At 46.1% G+C, this 19,409-nt stretch overlaps 2 protein-coding genes across 2 annotated transcripts in view; one reads left to right on the plus strand and one right to left on the minus strand.

Moving 5' to 3' along the window:
* The window catches only part of FBXO11 (F-box protein 11), a 43,551-nt gene extending 27,689 nt beyond the window's left edge, over nucleotides 1-15,862 (minus strand). Inside the window, exons 1-3 of the mRNA XM_070527273.1 lie at nucleotides 15,603-15,862; nucleotides 14,255-14,284; nucleotides 2,513-2,731 (exon numbers count right to left, since the gene is read on the minus strand). Coding sequence (XP_070383374.1) covers nucleotides 2,513-2,731; nucleotides 14,255-14,284; nucleotides 15,603-15,702 — 349 coding nt within the window. The 5' untranslated portion in view covers nucleotides 15,703-15,862. The remainder of the gene's footprint in view (nucleotides 1-2,512; nucleotides 2,732-14,254; nucleotides 14,285-15,602) is intronic.
* Nucleotides 15,863-16,169: 307 nt separating this feature from the next.
* LOC139050672 (BLOC-1-related complex subunit 8) lies at nucleotides 16,170-17,801 on the plus strand. The gene has a single exon (XM_070527274.1). It carries the CDS (start codon nucleotides 16,483-16,485, stop codon nucleotides 17,029-17,031), a length of 549 nt encoding a protein of 182 aa, XP_070383375.1. The 5' UTR covers nucleotides 16,170-16,482; the 3' UTR covers nucleotides 17,032-17,801.
* Nucleotides 17,802-19,409: the final 1,608 nt, after the last annotated feature.

Raw genomic sequence — 19,409 nt, forward strand, 5'->3', positions numbered from 1 at the left:
AATTACGAGACAAGAAATTCTCTAACCATGTTCTAACAGCCAGCGAACTTGGGAACAAACACAAAACCAGGCAAACCCAAGTGCTGAACTGCAACTAAAGGTTTATTGCTGAGAGACGCATTTGTGTTCATGCTTGAATACAGTGCAAGCATGGACATAAATGCTTCTCGCACAGCAATAAACCTTTAGTTGGTTTAGCACTTGCGTTTGTCTGCTTTTGTGCTTGTACTAGAGTCCCCAAGTATATTACTCTTAGGACAATAAGTGGCCGCCCAACTAGCCCACCGATTTCTCCTGAGCAATTCACCTTAGGCTAGTGAAAATGCACTTGGCATTGCCAGTACTTAGCAAGCGATACTAAGGAAAAAATACACAAGTAGTATGCTGGTAAAACAGGAAATGCATCATACAATTATGCATGCAATTCAACAGAAAGTACCAGTCATACAAACAAATGCATCCAACAAGGTTTTAACAAGGTAGCCCTTTTTCAGACACTCTTTGCAGTGCATAGGACACAGCAGGATAAAGTGTCACAGGTTTAAAGGCAGATTGCTCCACACAATAATTCCCTTCAGGCTAATCTCCTTGAGGGAATTCACGTTTGACTGGCGTTGACCGCCATGTCTGAAGTAAATACGTTTTTTTTAACACACTGAAGCCACAGTGCCATCTGCTTCAATAAAGGAATTCAATCAATCAGTCACTCAATGTTATTAGCTGTAATGGATAGAGTACGCGCTGCTTTGAATAGGCCTCAAAGGTCTGCTAGTAAAAGCAGAGAGGGTTGTTTCCTGTTACAGAGTTGCACTTTGTCACCACCTTGGTATCAAACAAAGAGTGCTTATAGAGACTGCACATGAATACGGGGATGGCTGGCCTGTACCTGGACAGGATTTTATTAATGACCAAACATGCAGCACAGATAAAAAAAAAGAGAGCCAACACGCAGCGTATCTGTCACATCTCTGAATAAGTATCTCTTGAGAAGAAAGATCTGCACATGACATCGCAAACTCCTGTTCCAAACATCATTTACAGCTTCAAGTGCTAGAAATAAGCTGAGGGCAAGCAATTCAGAATAAGGTCATGCTTTTGCCGTACCAGCACTTCAAGAAAGTGACAGTTTTGGCACAACCTATCTACAGAATGAAAAAGCAAAAAAAAAAAGATGCAACATTGTGACAAGGTCAGACTTTGAAGGACTACAGCAGAAATACTATGTGGGACAACTAGAGAAAGTTGTCGTGAATATCGAGCAAATGATGTTTATCACAAACAAAAAATAAATTACACGAGAAAGACCTAGTGAGAAAACTTGCATAAAATTCTACAAAGTTTGTGCTGACGAGGTTGTATTCGCTTGGTTTATGGATTGCACTAACCTTGCAGCCAAATGTCCAAATAAACTGCCCATAGCTAGGTGAGTTGGTATGAAATTCAGTGCTGAGAAACATGCAACAGATAAGACACGAAAGAGGCAGGCAAACAACTACTATAACAATTGCCTCCAAGCACTTGACTATTTTCAAGGCCTTGAAGATAACACTGACATTTGTGGCGCTCTCACACATGCCCTTGGGACAAAGGAACGATAACATAATAGTGCAAACAATCACAAGAGTGTTTATTGCACCTTTCATACACTAATGCCTGCTCGCCAAATTGCTATCCTCAGAACATGCCGACGGGTGCGTGACAAATCGAAGAAGTCTGACTAACTGCAACTGGATAGCGAGTGAATATGTTCACCCGCATGCTAGATGCCAATGCTGCATCATTTGTGTGACCGTACACGCGAATGATCGTGTCCTCTATTCAGGTGTCGTAGCTGCTCCCAAGCCTTTCCCCTGGTATAGTCCCATGAAAAGGGTTGGCACAGGCATGGAAGGTCCACGCTGCTCACCGACCCTAAGCCTACTCCCTCTTGCACCTGACTAACCCTGCCATTAGGTGGAGTTAGCAGCGCAACACTCGTTCCATCTCTTGTAATGATTACCTACAAGGAGAAGCCGGATTACAGGAGACGTGAGAGCCATGCGGGGAAAACAACATCAGGGAACACTTGATACTCCAGCATCCCCACACATTCAAGAAAATCAATCGCAGGATAACAAAGCAGGCCCCAGCTTAGAGTTTCAACAAGCAGACTCGTCTCCATGAAGGGTAGGTCACCAGATTAAGACAACAGCTCCATGCAGAGGCTTCCCTTGATCACCCATTGTTGGCCGATTTAAGTCTCCATCCTTCTGAGAACCCTTGTCTCATCTAATCTTCAAGGGTTTTGAAGAAACACTACAACCATGATTTATTGGAGTATTGGCACAAGCGTAACCTAGGGTGTTCCATGGATTAGCCAGTGTGAAGAATGTGGGTAATTCAATAACAAAAACAGGCACCAAGAAATGCCTTGTTCTTCTCTGCATTACTCACACCGGCTAACCCATGGCACATTAAAGCACCAAATGGACCAACAACAAGCTTTGCTACGTTGTAACGTGTGCATTCTCACCTTCAGAGGAGGAGGAGGAGGAGGCGCCCTGGGAGGAAGACGGGGTGCGACGCTGGCGCTTGCGCGGCAGCGGGCACGGGGGCGCTCCGTCGTGGGGCAGCTTGCGCCGCAGGTCGTAGGGGGGCTGGTGGCCGCCCCCACCAGTGCTGCCCTGAGGTCCCCCCCCCACCGTGCACACGCCACCCAGCACGCTCACCAGTGTCTGCTCCACGCTAGCCGCTGCATCACACACACAACAATCACCTCATGACACAGTGCTGGTTAGGTAAACGCTAGAACAACAAGCAAGCTACTGCTTGAAAATGCAGTAGAGCCAGGCCTTAAAGCTACACACCGGCACGTGCAAAGGCTTGTATTATTTGTTGATAGCTTTTGGGGCCAATTTCACTTTCATGTGGTATAACATCCAGCACACTGCAGCACTGGTTCAACAAGCATCTTAACAGTGACTCTGATCTAGAGTATCACTTTTGTAAAGTGTGCCATCAACTTACACCGGCTTAGCCAATCAGCACACATCGACATCACCTAATGTGATCCACCAGAACCGCCCTGCCGTGTTCATGGAGGATGGAAGTAAACACAACAAAAATTACACTTCTGTATGAGGCATGCAAACCAGTATGATTTACCAACACTAGCTGTACTGTAGGTTTCCTCAGAATTCCTTACTACACGCGACAAGGCATGCCACAAGGGCCTTATCAGAATTCTCATGTGAATCATATAACACATGGGGCGTTCATATAACACATGGGGCGTGATGGACCCATGAGGAGTAGAAAATCGGCAGGAGAAATGCACACACCAGCCGTTAGCAAACATGCACATGCGGTTGATGACCTCAAGTACCTGTCCCATTGTTTTGAGGTAAACAATTACTACCTCAAGTGACAAAGACAATCGTGGTTCCCTGGGCAACATCCTGATTGCAAAAACATTCTGCCCATGGGGCACCATTGCAATGAATGCCAGTCATACCACCGACGTCAAAAATGGCCTGTCACTTATGCCTTTTGATGGTAAATGCACAACAAAAGAAGACAATGGGGGACTTGTTAGTCAAAAAAGCTTGCAACAATGGTTTGCATAAGGGCCATGGGTAACTAGACCCACCAGCAACTCCTACCTCAGCAGCAGCAAGGTGAAATTTGTAATAAAATGACAATGCTTCGAGATTAATGACCGTGGTCACGCATACTAATATTCAGGCATAACCACTGCATTGCATGGAGGGGGGCACATTGCTTCCCCCAATGTCCTTGGTGTAATACAGCTCTCTTATTCCTTAAAAAAAAAAAAAAAGGATAAGTTATGGGGTTTTACGAGCCAAAACCACTTTCTGATTATGAGGCACGCCATAATGGAGGACTCCAGAAATTTCGACCACCTGGGATTCTTAATGTGCACCTAAATCTAATAAGTACACTGGTGTTTTCACATTTCACCCCCATAGAAATGCAGCCGCTGTGGCCGAGATTTAATCCCGTGACCTCGTGCTCAGCAGCCTGACACCATAGCCACTGAGCAACCACGGCAGGTTCTTTTATTTTTCATGTATGTGTATGCTATGGGCTGCATCAAACTTGATTTTGTTAACGGCCTGTCATTGTTTCAGTGCTTCCCAAGTTGCTTATTTTTGAGCTTCCATTTATTTCTACCTTCAGGATCACACTGCATCGTGTATTTCATGCCAGCGTACCTGAATGTAGAATGTGCACACTTGTGCTACACACTGCCTTCATTGATTTATTTAGCCTGATCAATGTTTGTATCTTATGGCATACGGCCTCTGGTCAAATAATAATATCGCTGTTTTGACATGTGTCCTCTATCCATACTCAGCCGCAAAAGCTTATGTGCTATAAAGAAAGTGCTTAGTACTAGTAAGTTCAGCCACATTTTTAAGGTTAAAGTGCAAAGTTCATATGCAGCGAAAATGAGTTACAGTAAACCAGATCTCACCAGTGTGCTGTCATCCACAGCTGGCATGCACTTCCAAGATTTACAACCATTAAATAAACCAAACCTTAAATAGCACTTTGCACGAAAGCATGCTTAAAGGTACACCAAAGGCAAATATTAAAGAAATGTGGACTGTTAAAGGGACACTAAAAGAGTAACACTGAATAAGTTAGATTGATAAAGTATACTTGAAGAACTACTCTAGCTTCACTGACTTCTAGGTAATAAGTTGATTATTAGAAGAGAAAATGACTGTCAAAGTCTCATTTTTTAATTTTGCAGCGACACTCTAGGGCTGATAAGTCAGTGTGATGTCACAGATAACAGAGTATCTTCGTATTTCAGCCATTTTGGTTCAGTGGAAGTTCTCGAAACTTTAGCTCCTTTAGAATACAATGCAGTTCATTTTTACCAATAAAATTTAACTAAGCACAAGGAGACGGCATCAAAATCCATGACATCACTGGTAGCTGGTACGGGCATTTTAAAGCAGTGTCGCAATCAGTTCTTCTGGCTTGAAGAGAGGCTTCTCACTGCATGAGTGGCTCTTTTGGTACTGCGGATGGGCAATTTATTAACACAAACTTAGATCATTTTTCTCTATAGTGCCCCTTTAGAATACCATTCCAGAAACTTTGCACATCTTGCTTCGTGCCAAGAAAAGACTTAGTTTAAGACAAAATTGGGCCTGAACAGTCCACATAAATGTAGAACAATTCAAATTGCCTGCCCAGTGGAAAGTTGTGATGGCACATACGCCATCACTGCCCTTTACACTCTCAGCGACTAAAACGGCACCTGACAGACAGCGCTAGTTTCTTGCTGAAAATGAAAAATGCGTGGCCAGACACCAAGCCATGAGAGAGCCAACAGGGCGAAAGAGAAAGCGAGAGGGTGTGCCAAATTATAAACACTATCTTCACCATTCATTGCAATGGGCCTCGTTCTCTGCTACTTGCTGTTTGTGCAAGTTTCATGAGCCAGCAAAATCAGCACAGCCCTAGGCAATAATTAAACTACTGAAATGCAAAAGCACGCGCGGCACAGTGTGTAGCGAAAACGAAACCTTTCGACTGCCTGCATCATTGTCAAAGCAACGTCAAAAGTTTTTTTCTTAAGAATTGAGTAGTAGACAAGTAGCATTTTCTTCAGTCTTATCAATGCAATGAACTTTTATTATGAGTGGTTAAGTATTAGTGACAAAATTATAATGAGCAGTTGCTACATCATCAGAATATACTCCGTTTCATACATCAAATGCAATGCTGTTGAAGCTACACAAGAAGTCCGGTCACCAAAATTTATTACTCCGCGCATTTCGTCTACGCTTTGTAGCGTGCCAGTGGCATTTGCTCACGCGAGCATGCACATGAAGCTGCCGCGATGGGCTGCAATTAAAAAATAACGAAAAGCAAACTGATTTAAAACAAACGTGTTAGCAGCCGTATAAGTACATGGATTGTTTCTATAGGTAAATTCTTTTTTTTTTTTTCATTAAGGACTGAGCTTATATAAAAAAAAATTTCACAAAAATCAGGTCAAGAAAAACTCAACTATTTCTAAATGCAAACGCAGCCACTGTAAAAAGTACCTCTAGCCTCCACGGCATTGCACCTGATGTTTGAAATGGAATATAGTAGTACTTGAATGTTTTGGTGGAGTCTCAAATCGTGTCCTGCATTTACCTCCAATTTCTCGATTACTAAAGCAATGTTACTACTACTACTACTACTACTACTACTACTACTACTACTACTACTACTACTACTACTACTACTACTACTATGTTCTCAATAATACTGACGCCCTAGCCACTCTCGACCTTTAATCTGTCACTTTAGCTTGATATCTGCCTTCATAAAGTACCCCTTTAATTGGGAACATACAATTCATCTATGCCAAGAACCACATTTCAATCATTTACTGTACCTGAAGCAAGCTTAGCCTTAAAAGCAAAAAAAAAAAAAAGAACAGTGTCCATAAACTGAATTGTTCATGAATAGAACATAAAGGCTGATCAATAAAAGCACTAACCAAAAGAATCTATACACACTGGACAATTGTATCTCACACTAGTAATCCACAAATTTGACACTAATTGGGCAAGGCTGTGTACAATGATATGCATACTAAGCAAAAAACAAAGGCTCATGTTATATTCCCACACAAAATACAGCACAGCAGGAGGCTGCAGTGTTGACAGGAAAAGACGCTATGATCAACTTTGTGTTTTAGGTCAGCAGTTAAGCACAGAAGTGTCATGCCCCAATCCTATGACGATTCTGCCCACAAATGAAAGGTTTCCCAGTGCACCAGAGAGATCAGAGGGTCAGTAAAGAAAAACCCTAAATCAGTTTAGACTTATCAAGTATTATTTCAAAACTATGTTTTTGTTGATCTTGCGGTAAGAAATTGATGATTGTAAGAGAAAATGTAGGACAAACATGTAATTTTCTTTTTTTATTTCTCACCGAGCCCATGCGCTGGTACGCTAGCATGATGTCGCGGATTTCAGCATATTGACACGTGTACCTGTTTACTTTTTTGCGTGACCACTTTTCACTGGCTTACAAAAGTTAGCTTACTGCTCAAAGTAAGACATGCCTTTCTGTACAGGACCTTTCTCGAATGTTGTCTCCGAATCCTGTGTATTGAAATTGCATGTGCGATGCAAATAGCACTGTACATTCAAGAATGAATGCAGCACCAGCGATTATGCTGGAATCTGGAATCTGCTGGAATCTGGAATCTGGAATCTGGAATTATGCTGGAATCCAGCACCAACGATTATGCTGGAAGAAGAAGAAGTTTGGTTCGACACAGTCGCACTGCTGTCTCGCTCCCTAGTGTTTTTAAATTTTTTCGACGTTTTGTCAAATAGATTTGTCGAAGACGTCGGACGACTCGCCAAGGTACCTTCCCTACCGGAGGCCGGGGGGGCCTTCGCCTCCCGTCGCTTCGATAGGAGCCTGCAGAAGAGCCCGATCTGGTAGCGGCGAGAGCTCCGTCATGACTACGCCTGACCTGACACCGGGCCAGAGGCCACCGACTGACCCCGAGAGCAACCGTGACTGTAAGCGATACAAGGCTGCAGAAACAGACGACGAGTCTACGCTTATTGACGATTGTGACATAGCTGACATCACAGATCTGGACGATGAAGGCTTCAGGCTTGTGCGTCACCGCAAGAAGAGGACCGTCGGAATCCCAGTGATTATTACGCCTGCCACAGAAGGAGCCGACCTGAAAAAAGTAAATCCGATTGTTCTGTCTACAGAAATTGAAAAAATTCTTGGCGCATCGCCAGTTAGGAGCCGATTTACTGCTCAAGGAGCCCTGCTTCTAGATGTACAGACAGAAGAGCATGTGAATTCCCTTCTCAGCTGCAAGTCCATCTCAGGGACTGCAATCTCAGCTCGAGTGCCCAATTCGTACCTGCAAAACACGTGCATTATTAGAGGAGTACCGAAGTGGTACACTGACGAGGAACTGCTGCTATACCTAAAACCACAAGGAGTCTACCATGCAAGGAGAGTCACGCGACGCGTCCAAATTTCCGAAACCGATTGGGAGTCCAGGCGAACCAGCTCCGTGGTTCTTACGTTCGCTCCAAATAGAGACCGCCCAGAGAAGATCAACTTGGGCTTCACAAGACACGAGACCATTGACTACGTTGAGACACCACCTCAGTGCTTCAAGTGTCAGCGCTATGGACATGTGGCCAAGTACTGCCGTGGTGAGCAGCGGTGTAAGAGATGTGGAGGACCCCACGATTTCAAAACATGCGCGTGCAGAGAGAACTTTCTATGTGCAAACTGTAGTGGTGGTCATCCAGCTAGCTATAGCAAGTGTCCTATGCGGGCAGCGGCAATAAAGCGTAAAAAAACGTTTATCTTGGGGCCAACAGGAAACGATGAGAAAAATACGACGAAGAAAAAGACAGAAAGTAAAAGAGAGTCAGATGAAATGAGATGGAGCTCAAAGAGTGAAACTGATTTTCCAAGCCTGAAGCCTTCTCCAGGAATCCAGGACACAGTGGTGCCATCGCGCAGCGGACCGGGTAAAACAGACAAGTCAATGAACAGAGGCCCCGTAGACGAGAAGACTGCTGAGCAACCGGAACAGCGAAGTTATGTGTCTGTACTGCACCGACCCCAATCGCGTTGGGATGAAAACGCACCACAGAAGGACTGTCAGCAGGTGCTACGTGCTCTCTTCAAGGCCTTGCGATCACACATAGAGAAGATGCCGGCGAGCTCGATGAAGGAAATGCTCGAAGTAGTCCTGGCTCTCGAGTCAGTGATTCTCAGCTCTGCCTCTCTTTAAAGCACCTATCAATATGGATGCGGTCAGGACAGAATGTTCACCATCTCGTCCACAGGTGCCACTTATTATGCAATGGAACTGTGCGGGTCTTGCGTGCCATTTACCTGAACTGTCGCTTTTCTTGCGTAACATGCCTGTGCCGATATTGGCCCTGTCCGAGGCTGGTCTTCCAAGTTCCAGATCAATTGCTGGTTATGTCGCACATGGAAACCAAAGTATTCCGACATTTCCGAACGGAAGCGCCATGCTATATGTGAGACGCGAAATACCGCACTACGTTCTACCAGTGCAAGACCTTTGCAGCAGTGCTTTGGAAGTCACTGCTGTACAAGTGCGGCTGGGAAACCGAAGCCTCAGCGTGGCCTCCGTGTATGTGAGCTCTCGTCAGAAGGTCCCGATGGGAGAAATTATAAGAGACCTCTGCAGCCGCTGCCCAGCTCCTAGGATTATATGTGGCGACTTCAACGCGCACCATACTCTCTGGGGCGACAAGGCGATTGATGCACGTGGAAAGCAAATTGTTAGTGCTTTAAACACCGAGGGACTCTGCGTGGCAAATGACAAACAGCCAACGTTTTTTCGACCACCGGCCTCTTACAGTGTCATTGACTTGACGTTACACTCAACGGACATCCTCGCATCGTCAACGACTAGTAAAGATAGAATGGGCAGTGATCATTTTCCTGTCTTCGTTAACATTGCTGGATATAGAACCAACGGCCGCAGATCCTGTCCTGTGACGCATTGGGATACGTACAGGGACGGCCTAAGCGAATCATCTGGAGACCTGTTCGCGGACATGTTACGTAGCAAAAGATTGGCTACCGCTGAGCTGAAGCTACCCGACCACTTCCCCGCTCCGGATCTAAAGCTCAAAAATCTATGCGCTGCCCGTAGAAGAGCGGAACGGAGGCTGATGAGGACGAAGGGCGACCCACCAATGAAGACTATATATAACAGGATTAACGCAGTAATTCGACGTTATACAAGGAAACTAAGAAGAGATCAATGGGCATCATTTTGTGCAAGCTTATCTGTCTTCACGCCAGTTTCACGGATATGGTGGGTCGTTAATAACCTTGCTGGCAACTTTCGACCAAACAAGCCATTTGAAGCCCTAGCATTGAAGTTAGGCAAGACACTCGCTTGTCTTGCGAATGCCTTCGCTGAAATATACTCTTCCGGAAGGTCAGCCGGCACAACCAACCCACTCCCGCTGCTATCGTCGTCTCTAATGGATGCTCCTTTCACACTCAGAGAGCTGGAACTAGCTATGAGCAGCCTACGACGTCGCTGTGCGGTGGGACCTGACCTTATCAGTAATCAGATGCTGACTAACCTACCGGTTGAGAGACGGCGTGATTTGCTGGCATTTTTTAACCAAGTCTGGGCCAGTGGTGCTATTCCACATTTATGGAAGGTAGCATGGGTGGTACCGGTTCTGAAGCCTGGAAAGAATCCTGCAGCTCTGGACTCATACAGACCGGTATCACTGACCTCGTGTGCAGCGAAGCTAATGGAGAAGATGGCGTGCACAAGACTCACTTGGTATGTCGAGCAGGGTCGAAAACTACCATCGTGCATGACTGGGTTTCGGCAGTGTCTAAGCGCTCAAGACAATGTGCTGGACCTGGTAAGCCACATAGAACATTACAGTGCGGATGGCCTGTCGACACTTGCTGTTTTCATGGATGTTTCTAAGGCTTACGACTACGTGTCCCAAGGAGCCATCATCAGCGAGTTGCAAGTTATAGGCGTCACGGGGCATCTCTTGCACTTTATACATACGTTCCTCAATGATCGTCGCATCAGAGTTCGTCTTGGCGACACTTTGAGTGATGAAATACGTATATTTCGCGGTGTGCCACAGGGGAGTGTTTTATCTCCCTTATTATTTAACATTGCCATGAGTAGCCTCTCAAGAGTACTAAACCATCGAACACCAGTGAAGATATCCATATATGCCGATGATATCTGCATATGGGTCTCCGGCTACCAGCATCGCCGCCTTGCACGAATAGCCCAGGGAGCAGTAAAAGCCATTCAGGGCCACTTGGCAACGATTGGGTTATCACTATCAGCAGAGAAATCATCATTCGTACTGTTTCCTGGAGTGAAAAGAAAATCTACACGCTTGACGCTGAATTTGGACGGATACCAGATTCGACAGGTCACTAACGTCCGATTTCTGGGCGTTACCTTAGACCACAGGCTACTCTGGCGCCGCGGTGTTGACCACCTTGTGGCGTCATCGTCACCCAGGCTACACGTGCTCAAGCGAGTCGCTGGCATACGCTGGGGCAACCACCCGACGTCGATGCTACGACTACATACAGCGTTGGTTACCAGTCGAATCCTGTATCAGCTACCTCTGATGTCACCCTCAGACAGCCAATACGAGCGCTTAGAAGCCATCCACAGAAAAGGTATCCGACTGTGCCTTGGAGTCCCTCAGCCAGCGTCAAACAAGAAAGTGCTCTACGAAGCTGAGACACGCTCTCTACGACTTCAAGCTTCCCAGGCTCTGATGATCCAGCTCCTACGATTGAGTGAGTCTACGCCCGGTAGAGCCCTCTTAAGACGTATAGGTAACAGGCCACGCTCACATTTTTATGCAGCATTGAACACGCTTCGCGTATTAGGATTGCGCTGCTCGAGACGGAGGGAAAGGATAGAACCACCCTGGACATTCGAGGACATCACATGCAACTTAGGTGTACCACGATTGCAATCAAAGAGCTGCATTCCATCTGCAGAAGCCAAGTCATTGGTCCTGGAGCACCTGAGCACGACTTACCCGAATCATCTACAAGTGTACACAGATGGCTCTGTCAAGGCAGACGAAGACCGCTGTGCAGCTGCATTCTATATTCCCTCTCTAAGATATACGTGGTCTGGCCGTCTGGACTGTACAGCCTCGTCGACAGTTGTGGAAGGCGTAGCAATCGCTTCTGCTCTGCGCAAACTAAAGACTTTGCCTCCACAGAATGTGGTGGTCCTTACGGACTCAAAGGCCGCATTACAGCAAATATACCGTGGTTTGCCATCCCTCAAGTTCCCACGCAAATCACTAGCCATCGTGAGAGAACTCAACAACAAAGGCTTCACCGTACAGTTTCAGTGGATTCCTTCCCACATTGGCATCTCAGGAAACGAAAAAGCTGATGCGCTTGCATACGCAGCACTCTATCACCCTCCCAAAATCAAGATTCCAAAGAGTAATCAAGTGCAAAAATCTGACGTTCGAAATCACTTTGCGTCGCTTTGGATTCCACCGCATATGCCCTGCGTAACCAAGAGATTGCACCGAGAGGAAGCCACACTTCTATATAGAATAAGGACAGGATCTGCTTATACACCGGCCTGGTTATTTAAAACGGGGCGAATCAATTCTCCGAACTGTACGGCATGCAACGAGACAGGAGACATTGAGCACTTTTTGTGGTCCTGCCAGCAATTCCACGATGAAAGAGACACTCTCCTGAAAAATCTGCAAAACAAAGACCTTCCGCATGCACGCCTGCAAGACCTTATATTTCCCGAGGGATCAGTTATAGCCCGCAAAGAAACTTCACGTCTCCTCATCGACTTTTTAAGAGAGACCGGTCTGATGGACATATGGTGAAACCCTTCAGCGGTATTGTGCGAGACGCTCGGGCGGAGCAATTGCCGGCCTTGTTCGCCAGGCTAAACCCGCCTGTTGCTACAATTCACCACCACCACCACCACCACCATGCTGGAATCTATGACAAGTCATGTATCGACACATTTGACGTGCGGATTGATTTCAATGATAGATGATTCTGCTCACCACTTTGTTGTGCTTGAGTGCTACTTGCCTTTCTGGGCACAAATTCACCCATTAAAGAAATAGTTTATGTCACTACAGGGTTTATAACAGTTTAGTTGACTCACTACAGTATAGTACAGGTTCTCAACTTGGAGTACAGTAGCTAGCTGGGCGAGTCCGTAAATCTTCATAACGGTACATCTTTAGATTACACAGAGCGCGCACTAAAAAACACGAACGAAGAATAGAGCGCGCTCGTGTTTGTCTATTCTTCATCCGTGTTTTTTAGTGCGCGCTGTGTGTAATGGTTATGACATTGACTTGGCTCTTTCAAAATACAATGTAGTGTTATCGTTACCGATAAAAAATTAATTAGGTGCAAGCAGACACCATCAAAACTCCTGATGACATGGCGATCAGGTGCATGAATCTCAAGGTAGCGTCACCACTTAGCTTTGGTTGTTGCATTTTTAATGGTTTGTCAATTTTCCTTTTATAGTAACAGTGTCTTTTCGTTTGTATTGTAGAAGCACAATTAACGAATACAACTCAAATTATTTTTCTCTTTATTGTCCCTTTAAAGGCCAACTGCAACAAAATTTTTGACCGTGTAATAAGCTCTTCCTAATAGCGTACATATTCCCAACACAGCTTCCTCACATTTCTTGCAGCTTCAAAATCATGAGATGCATACAGATACAGAATGGATTAAGAATTTTCACTTCTTTAATGAGTTCTATCAAGTTTACAGAATGCAGACTTCATGGGAGAACCATCTACAGGACGCTTTTTAAACAGGATTATTTTCACCACGTACCTGTGTCACCCTCACTACAATGATGAAGTGCTCTATGCTGTATCTTGCACTTAAAATAATCATTCTGAACAGCCATCCAATAAAAACAGAGCCAAAGTATGTATTGTGCATAGTCTGCACGTTGCAGAAATGAAGCTGTGTTGGTGTAGCACAGTGGGGTTGTAACATTAATTGGCAAGAGCTTTTCTTCCGTACATAAAATGTTTTGTGCATAAGTGCTCTTTAATAATGCCTGTGAGCCAATCAGTGAGAAGCAGCACAGAAACCATGAGGCTTGTGTCCTTAGATATTTTAATTTCTTCTGGGCACACCATGGTTAGAATTTACGACTGAAGGTGCTACCAAATCGCATTCTTTTGGTGCTGGATTCTTTCACTATAATGACCAGTCTTGAGAAGAACAAGGCTAAAGTTGAGTGTAGTGCACCTTAAGACAATATGCCTTACTAGCTAATGAGCAGTTTATTTCCTTGGCCTGTCTTCATTCCCTGAAGCGATAATGAAGATGCTATGAAGGAAATTAATTGTATACATCCAAGAATCTGTGCCCAAACAACACAGCACAGAGCAGATGACAGAACCACTGATATTCTACAAGGGATGGCTGTTCTAGCCAACGGATGGATCAATGAGCAGGCACTCAAGCTAAGGATGGCCATTACCACTTTAGGTCTGCCTCAATTCCAGGATGTAATCATTTATAGGATTTAGTTGTGCAATGATTGTACAAGAACTCCTTTTGCAACCAGTTGCTTTTGCAACCAGTGCAAGTCAGTTGCTTGAGCAACATTAAGGAGTATTAAGGAGGCTATGCGCACAAACATATAAAGCATGAGACAGCTCACCACACTCCTGAGGGTGACCAGCAGGTTCATCTGCAGCATGAAAAAGAATTGCATTCAAACACTTGTCTCAGTGATGCTTTGCAGCAACATAACTGATAACATGGCACATTCCTTCAACACATAAGTACATCAGCTGAACCGAATTCACATTACGACTTAGACGTCTGCTCTGCTGACCTCTGTACAGCTGCGCAATTTTCTCTATATAGTTCTTGCTGTCACTAATCGTCGGTTGTTACTTTAACAATACGCAGCCGAGTGAGAAAACTGGGTTAGCACTTGCAGCGCCCGTTTCTTGTATTACACTCGGGAGCTATTATTACTTATCGGCAAAACCAATTTACTCGGACGGTCTCGCGTTTTTCGCATGCTTGCTACGTGCGGGATGACGGAGATTAACCCTCACGATGATGCGATGCCGGAACGAAAGCCGTTGTGTCAATAACGCCCGATCAGTCGCAAGCTTTCATAAAACACGATCACAATACAACAGCTAGCAGTCGCGTTGCGTCACGCCAGAACGTTATTCCCGTACCGTTTCCACGGCACCGAAAGGTCAACTTTATCTGACGCAGTGCGTGTTTACACAGTCTTCGCAAAGAACTTTTTTTAGGTAACCCAGAGCGGAAGAGCACCACAACAGCTGTTGAGGCGATTTTCACTGCTGGTAGTAGCACTGAGAATCCGTCACACTCGCGTGTACAGAGCACGTACAGAGTGACCGACATGGTTTTTTTGGGTAGACAAGACTAGCGCCATACGGCCGCTCGAGCCATCCGGAAAGGCGTATGGCGCGCTTAATGACGCATCCCAGAAGACGCCCTGTTCCTTTAGCGAGATTAGGCAGGGTGCCTCGCATTTCGCACGCCGCCAAAGAAGCGGCGGCGATCGCGGGAGCCCTGACCGGGAAAAGCACTCGGCTTCTCACAGCGCAACGGGGCCCGCTTGGCCGACCATCGTCGCGGCTTTGCCGATTCGATCGCCCAAAGACCGTGAGACAACGTGACGTCGAAATCAATGCCGCCGCCACTCTTGGGCCAGACAAGAGCACCTTGCCGAAACGAGCGAGTCGGCGATGCGATCGTGTCGAAGCCCCGACGCGAACACAAGGGGGGAGCGCCCTGCGATGTATCGCGACGAGCCAGGCTCGGATGCGGCTGACGTGAGACCGCCGTACGGGCCGCAAAGACGCCGAGGACATCCCTGAACCTACCGAGGGTCGGCTGACCACGCCAAGACGGCGACTAACATGAATCGGGGAAAAATATTCCTACAGACTAGGCCTAATCATGGCCCAAAGGGTCCCCCCCCCCCCCCCCCCCTTTCACAAAAGCAGTGCCAGGCGTACCTTCGTCGAACGCCCTGGGCGTGATCCCCGCGCGCTTCAGAGGCTTCTTCCGCGTTTTGCGCACACTTTGTCTCGGCGGCCTTGCCGCCGCACTGGACATCTTCGGGGAACACGAAGCACCACGAAGACTTGCCCGCAGCACTCAACAAAGGGTCGAGAACTTGACAACCACCCCCATCACCATTGCTGTGAGGCCATTTTCTTGTTCCATGTCGGGAAACATTAGCCCGGCCAATCGCGACGCTGATGCAGGTCACGTGACGCTTCTTTTGGTTGACTACCGCAAAAACCAGGCACGCACAACAAAAGAAAACCGGAACACAAGCGAAGCGCACTGACTGAAGCCAGCTGTATTTGCATAGGTACTCAAAACGCCCTGTTCGTATGTTTTCATGTCAGGAGTTGTCACAATTTTTTGTTTATTGTTAGTAAAAAAACATAAATAAAATAACACAACAATGATTAAATTGTTACAAATTATTGCGCCATCTTTTGGCAGAATGTAAAGTATAAATGCGCTTTAGTTGTCATAAATTTTTGAAAAGAAACAATAATTTATATGCATTGGTGACGCAAAAGTCTGTTAGTTGTTCAAATGTTGTACGCTTCTCGGAGATGGAAGCGAAGTTTTTTCTATAGTATTCTTGGCTTACTCTGAGCAGGGATCGACTCCGAGTCAAGGCATAAATAAACCCGTCTTTGAATATTGATAACACACAAGTGCGCGTAGACCTGCGTATGTCGTTTCTGTACAGCGCCCCTCAGACACTCCTATTAACGATCGTTCCCAACGTGTTATGTAACATCGCTTAGCTTGCTGGCGATTGGGGAGCTTGCCCAATCAGCCCAGTTTCGAAGCGAACTGTCTTTGCAGGGATCCATGGCCACGGAAGCCGTGACTGTGGCCGAAGAGGCTCGGCCTAATGTTGACCTCGAGCTGGAGCAGCGTGTCAAAGGCACCTGCGGCCGCATCTCGGAGAACGTGCACATCTTCGCGAACGAGCCGTCGCTGGCGTGCTATCGGCTGCAAGAGCATGTCCGCAAGTCGCTGCAGCCGACCGTGGAGAGGCGTCTGCAGATGACCGAACTGCGGCAAGAGTTGCGCGGCAAGTGCTACGACTTGGACTACGCCATTGCGGCGTTGCGCGGCTTCCAGCAGAGCCGCCAACACCTGGCCAATGTGCAGGACCTGCTGCGCAACGCGGTCTTCATGAAGCAGCAGCTGGCGCACCGCGAAGCACGCGCTGCTGCCACCAGTGCAGCGCAGTCGACCGGTCGCCGGCAGCAGTTGCTGCATCAGCAGCGGCTGTCCTTAGATCTACCCCAAAAGGCTGCCCGTCTGAGCAGCTCGCCATCACTGGGGGCGGCTGACATGCGGCTGGGGTCGCAGCGATCAGCGTCCCCGAAACGGCCTAGCGATCAGCGTTAAATGGTTAATAGCCTGCGGAGGATGCAAGCGTTACGCAGTAGACAAATTCAGCCATTGGAGTGCAGTAGTTTCAGTATAGTGTAAATGCAGCTGGGGGAAAAAAACAAAAACAAATCAAACTATGACGTAGACGAGAGCAGCAACGCAGATGGCGACATCTAGTGACGCAGGCTTAAACTGAAATGCGTTAGAAACATTTTTGGGCATCTGTGCTTCAGTGTTCAGAAAAAAAATATATCTAAAAAACTAAACACCACAGCTTCCCAATTATTTCAGTTCCAACAGGTTTACACCAGCTTATAAGTAGAAGATAGTTGCTAATTGTGCTAAGCTAATTGTGCCTGCATTGGTTGAATGTAGCACCACGAGATGTCACCAGTCCATCGTGTCTTTCATCATTGACACTTCTGTGCCAACGTGCATGTTTACACTTTGCTGGAACGCTCTGTAGACAGTGCCTTTTTTCGTGTGTGGTGACACCGATATCACTTGGCTGTGCTTGCCGAAAGCGGGCAGGATGGTGCAGTTGGTTGCCAGCTGCACTAAGCAGTACCACAAAACAGGAACCAAAACTACAAATGATCATTACCACTACAACAGCCTGTGACCTAGCTGTGTATGGAACTACACCCACTGCCACCCATTGATGTTGTAATCCTGTCAAAATGTGGACAAATAGTGAAGTGGGTGGTTGAAGTTTTATCCAAGTAAATGTGACACAACATAAACATGAAAAGAATAAAAGGCATATGACCTGGCTGCTCCTTTGACACACTTTTTTAGTGTCTGCAATTCTGTGCTGGCCACTGCTCTAGCCTTTATAGCTGCTAGCATAAGAACAAAAAGTTTCAGAGGCATATGGTATGGGTAGAAATACTTCAGGTTACTAATCATTGTTTTAAATCTACATCATGCAAAATAATGTTGCTGAGGCTCACTTAAACCTTTAAATCCATCAAAACAGCGTTTGATTGCCTAATGGTGGCTTTGGTAGAGGCTGCCTTGAAAAGCAAGCAAAATACATTGTTGCTGAGCATGACCGTCTAAAGCCAGCAGGCAATGAAAAAGAATGCATAGGGGTAATTAGCTGTAACTGAAATTAGAATGTTGAAAATAATGAGGAAAAGGGAAATGAAACTGGACAATAAGATAACTTATCGCCGAAGAGGACCGCACTCACGACTTTCAGGTTACGCAAAGTTTGTGGGTTTCTAAAACGATGTTCCCTGAAACAAGTGTTTAACGCCCTGGTGGTGATCTTGGTGGAGGGTTCCTCTGAATCTTTACAGTGTCTTCTTCAATAATTACATTCCATAGTGACCACGACATAGTGATGATAGTTTTTGGCATAACATGTGGACAGACACACTAAAAGCAAAATTGGAAGAGCAACTATAGCAGTTGTACCTCAAAAAATGTGCTCTTCAAAAGCATGCTGCTCAACAACAGTATGTGCTAGCCATTGCTCTCATATTGTGTTTAATGAGCCTTGTTCACTTAATTGTCATTGGCCAATCACTGTTCCTTAGCATACTGCTGTCAATACACGTACCACTTGCTTGCACAATGCAAGGTCACATATCATGAGAGAAAAATGCACACTTGTGGCATATATGTGAGGTTTTTGAGCAAACACTATGAAATTCTTATATATATATATATATATATATATATATATATATATATATATATATATATACAGTGAAAGCTCGTTAATTCGAACTTCAATAATTCGAATTTATGGATAATTCGAACTGTACGATTTGGTCCGGCCAAGCTCCACAGAAGTCTATGTATAAAAAGGTTCGTTAATTCGAACGCGAGAAGGTTCCCTCACGGATAATTCGAACTACGCTCGCCTGGCACACGGCCAGAGAAACGCGCCTACTACCTACACACAAGGCTGTATTGCCTCCGAAACGGAGAGAACGGCGAGAGAAGGCAAAATCGGAAAAAAATCTAACCGACACGGGGTCAGCCAGAAGGTAGCGGCGGCGGCCGCCTCTCCATTCTACGTAACCTCCGAGACTTTCTGCCCGTTGCGAATCTCGGAGGCTTTGCAAATGTTGTACAGCTGCTAATGTTGTGCGGAGATGGCACGGCAAGCGCCAAAACACAGTGAATCAAGTACGTCGCAGCTGCGCTTGCAATCAAGAACCAACGAATCAGGGCCTTCGCCACCTACACATGTTCAGCGTCATTGTCTCGGCAGTCTTTATCGGTTGTGCACCTCTGTTTTCAGCTTAGGAGGTATCGGCCGTCGCGATTCATTGTGATGGTGTTAAGCCTCGGCTAACGTTTGTTTCGGTGGACATCGGTGGTGTGGCACAGTCGGACCCAGAGCTTCGACTTGAAGATGGCGTGTGCCCGCGGCACAC

This window comes from Dermacentor albipictus, chromosome 10 (assembly GCF_038994185.2).
Source record: "Dermacentor albipictus isolate Rhodes 1998 colony chromosome 10, USDA_Dalb.pri_finalv2, whole genome shotgun sequence".
Classification (NCBI taxonomy): Eukaryota; Metazoa; Arthropoda; class Arachnida; order Ixodida; family Ixodidae; genus Dermacentor; species Dermacentor albipictus.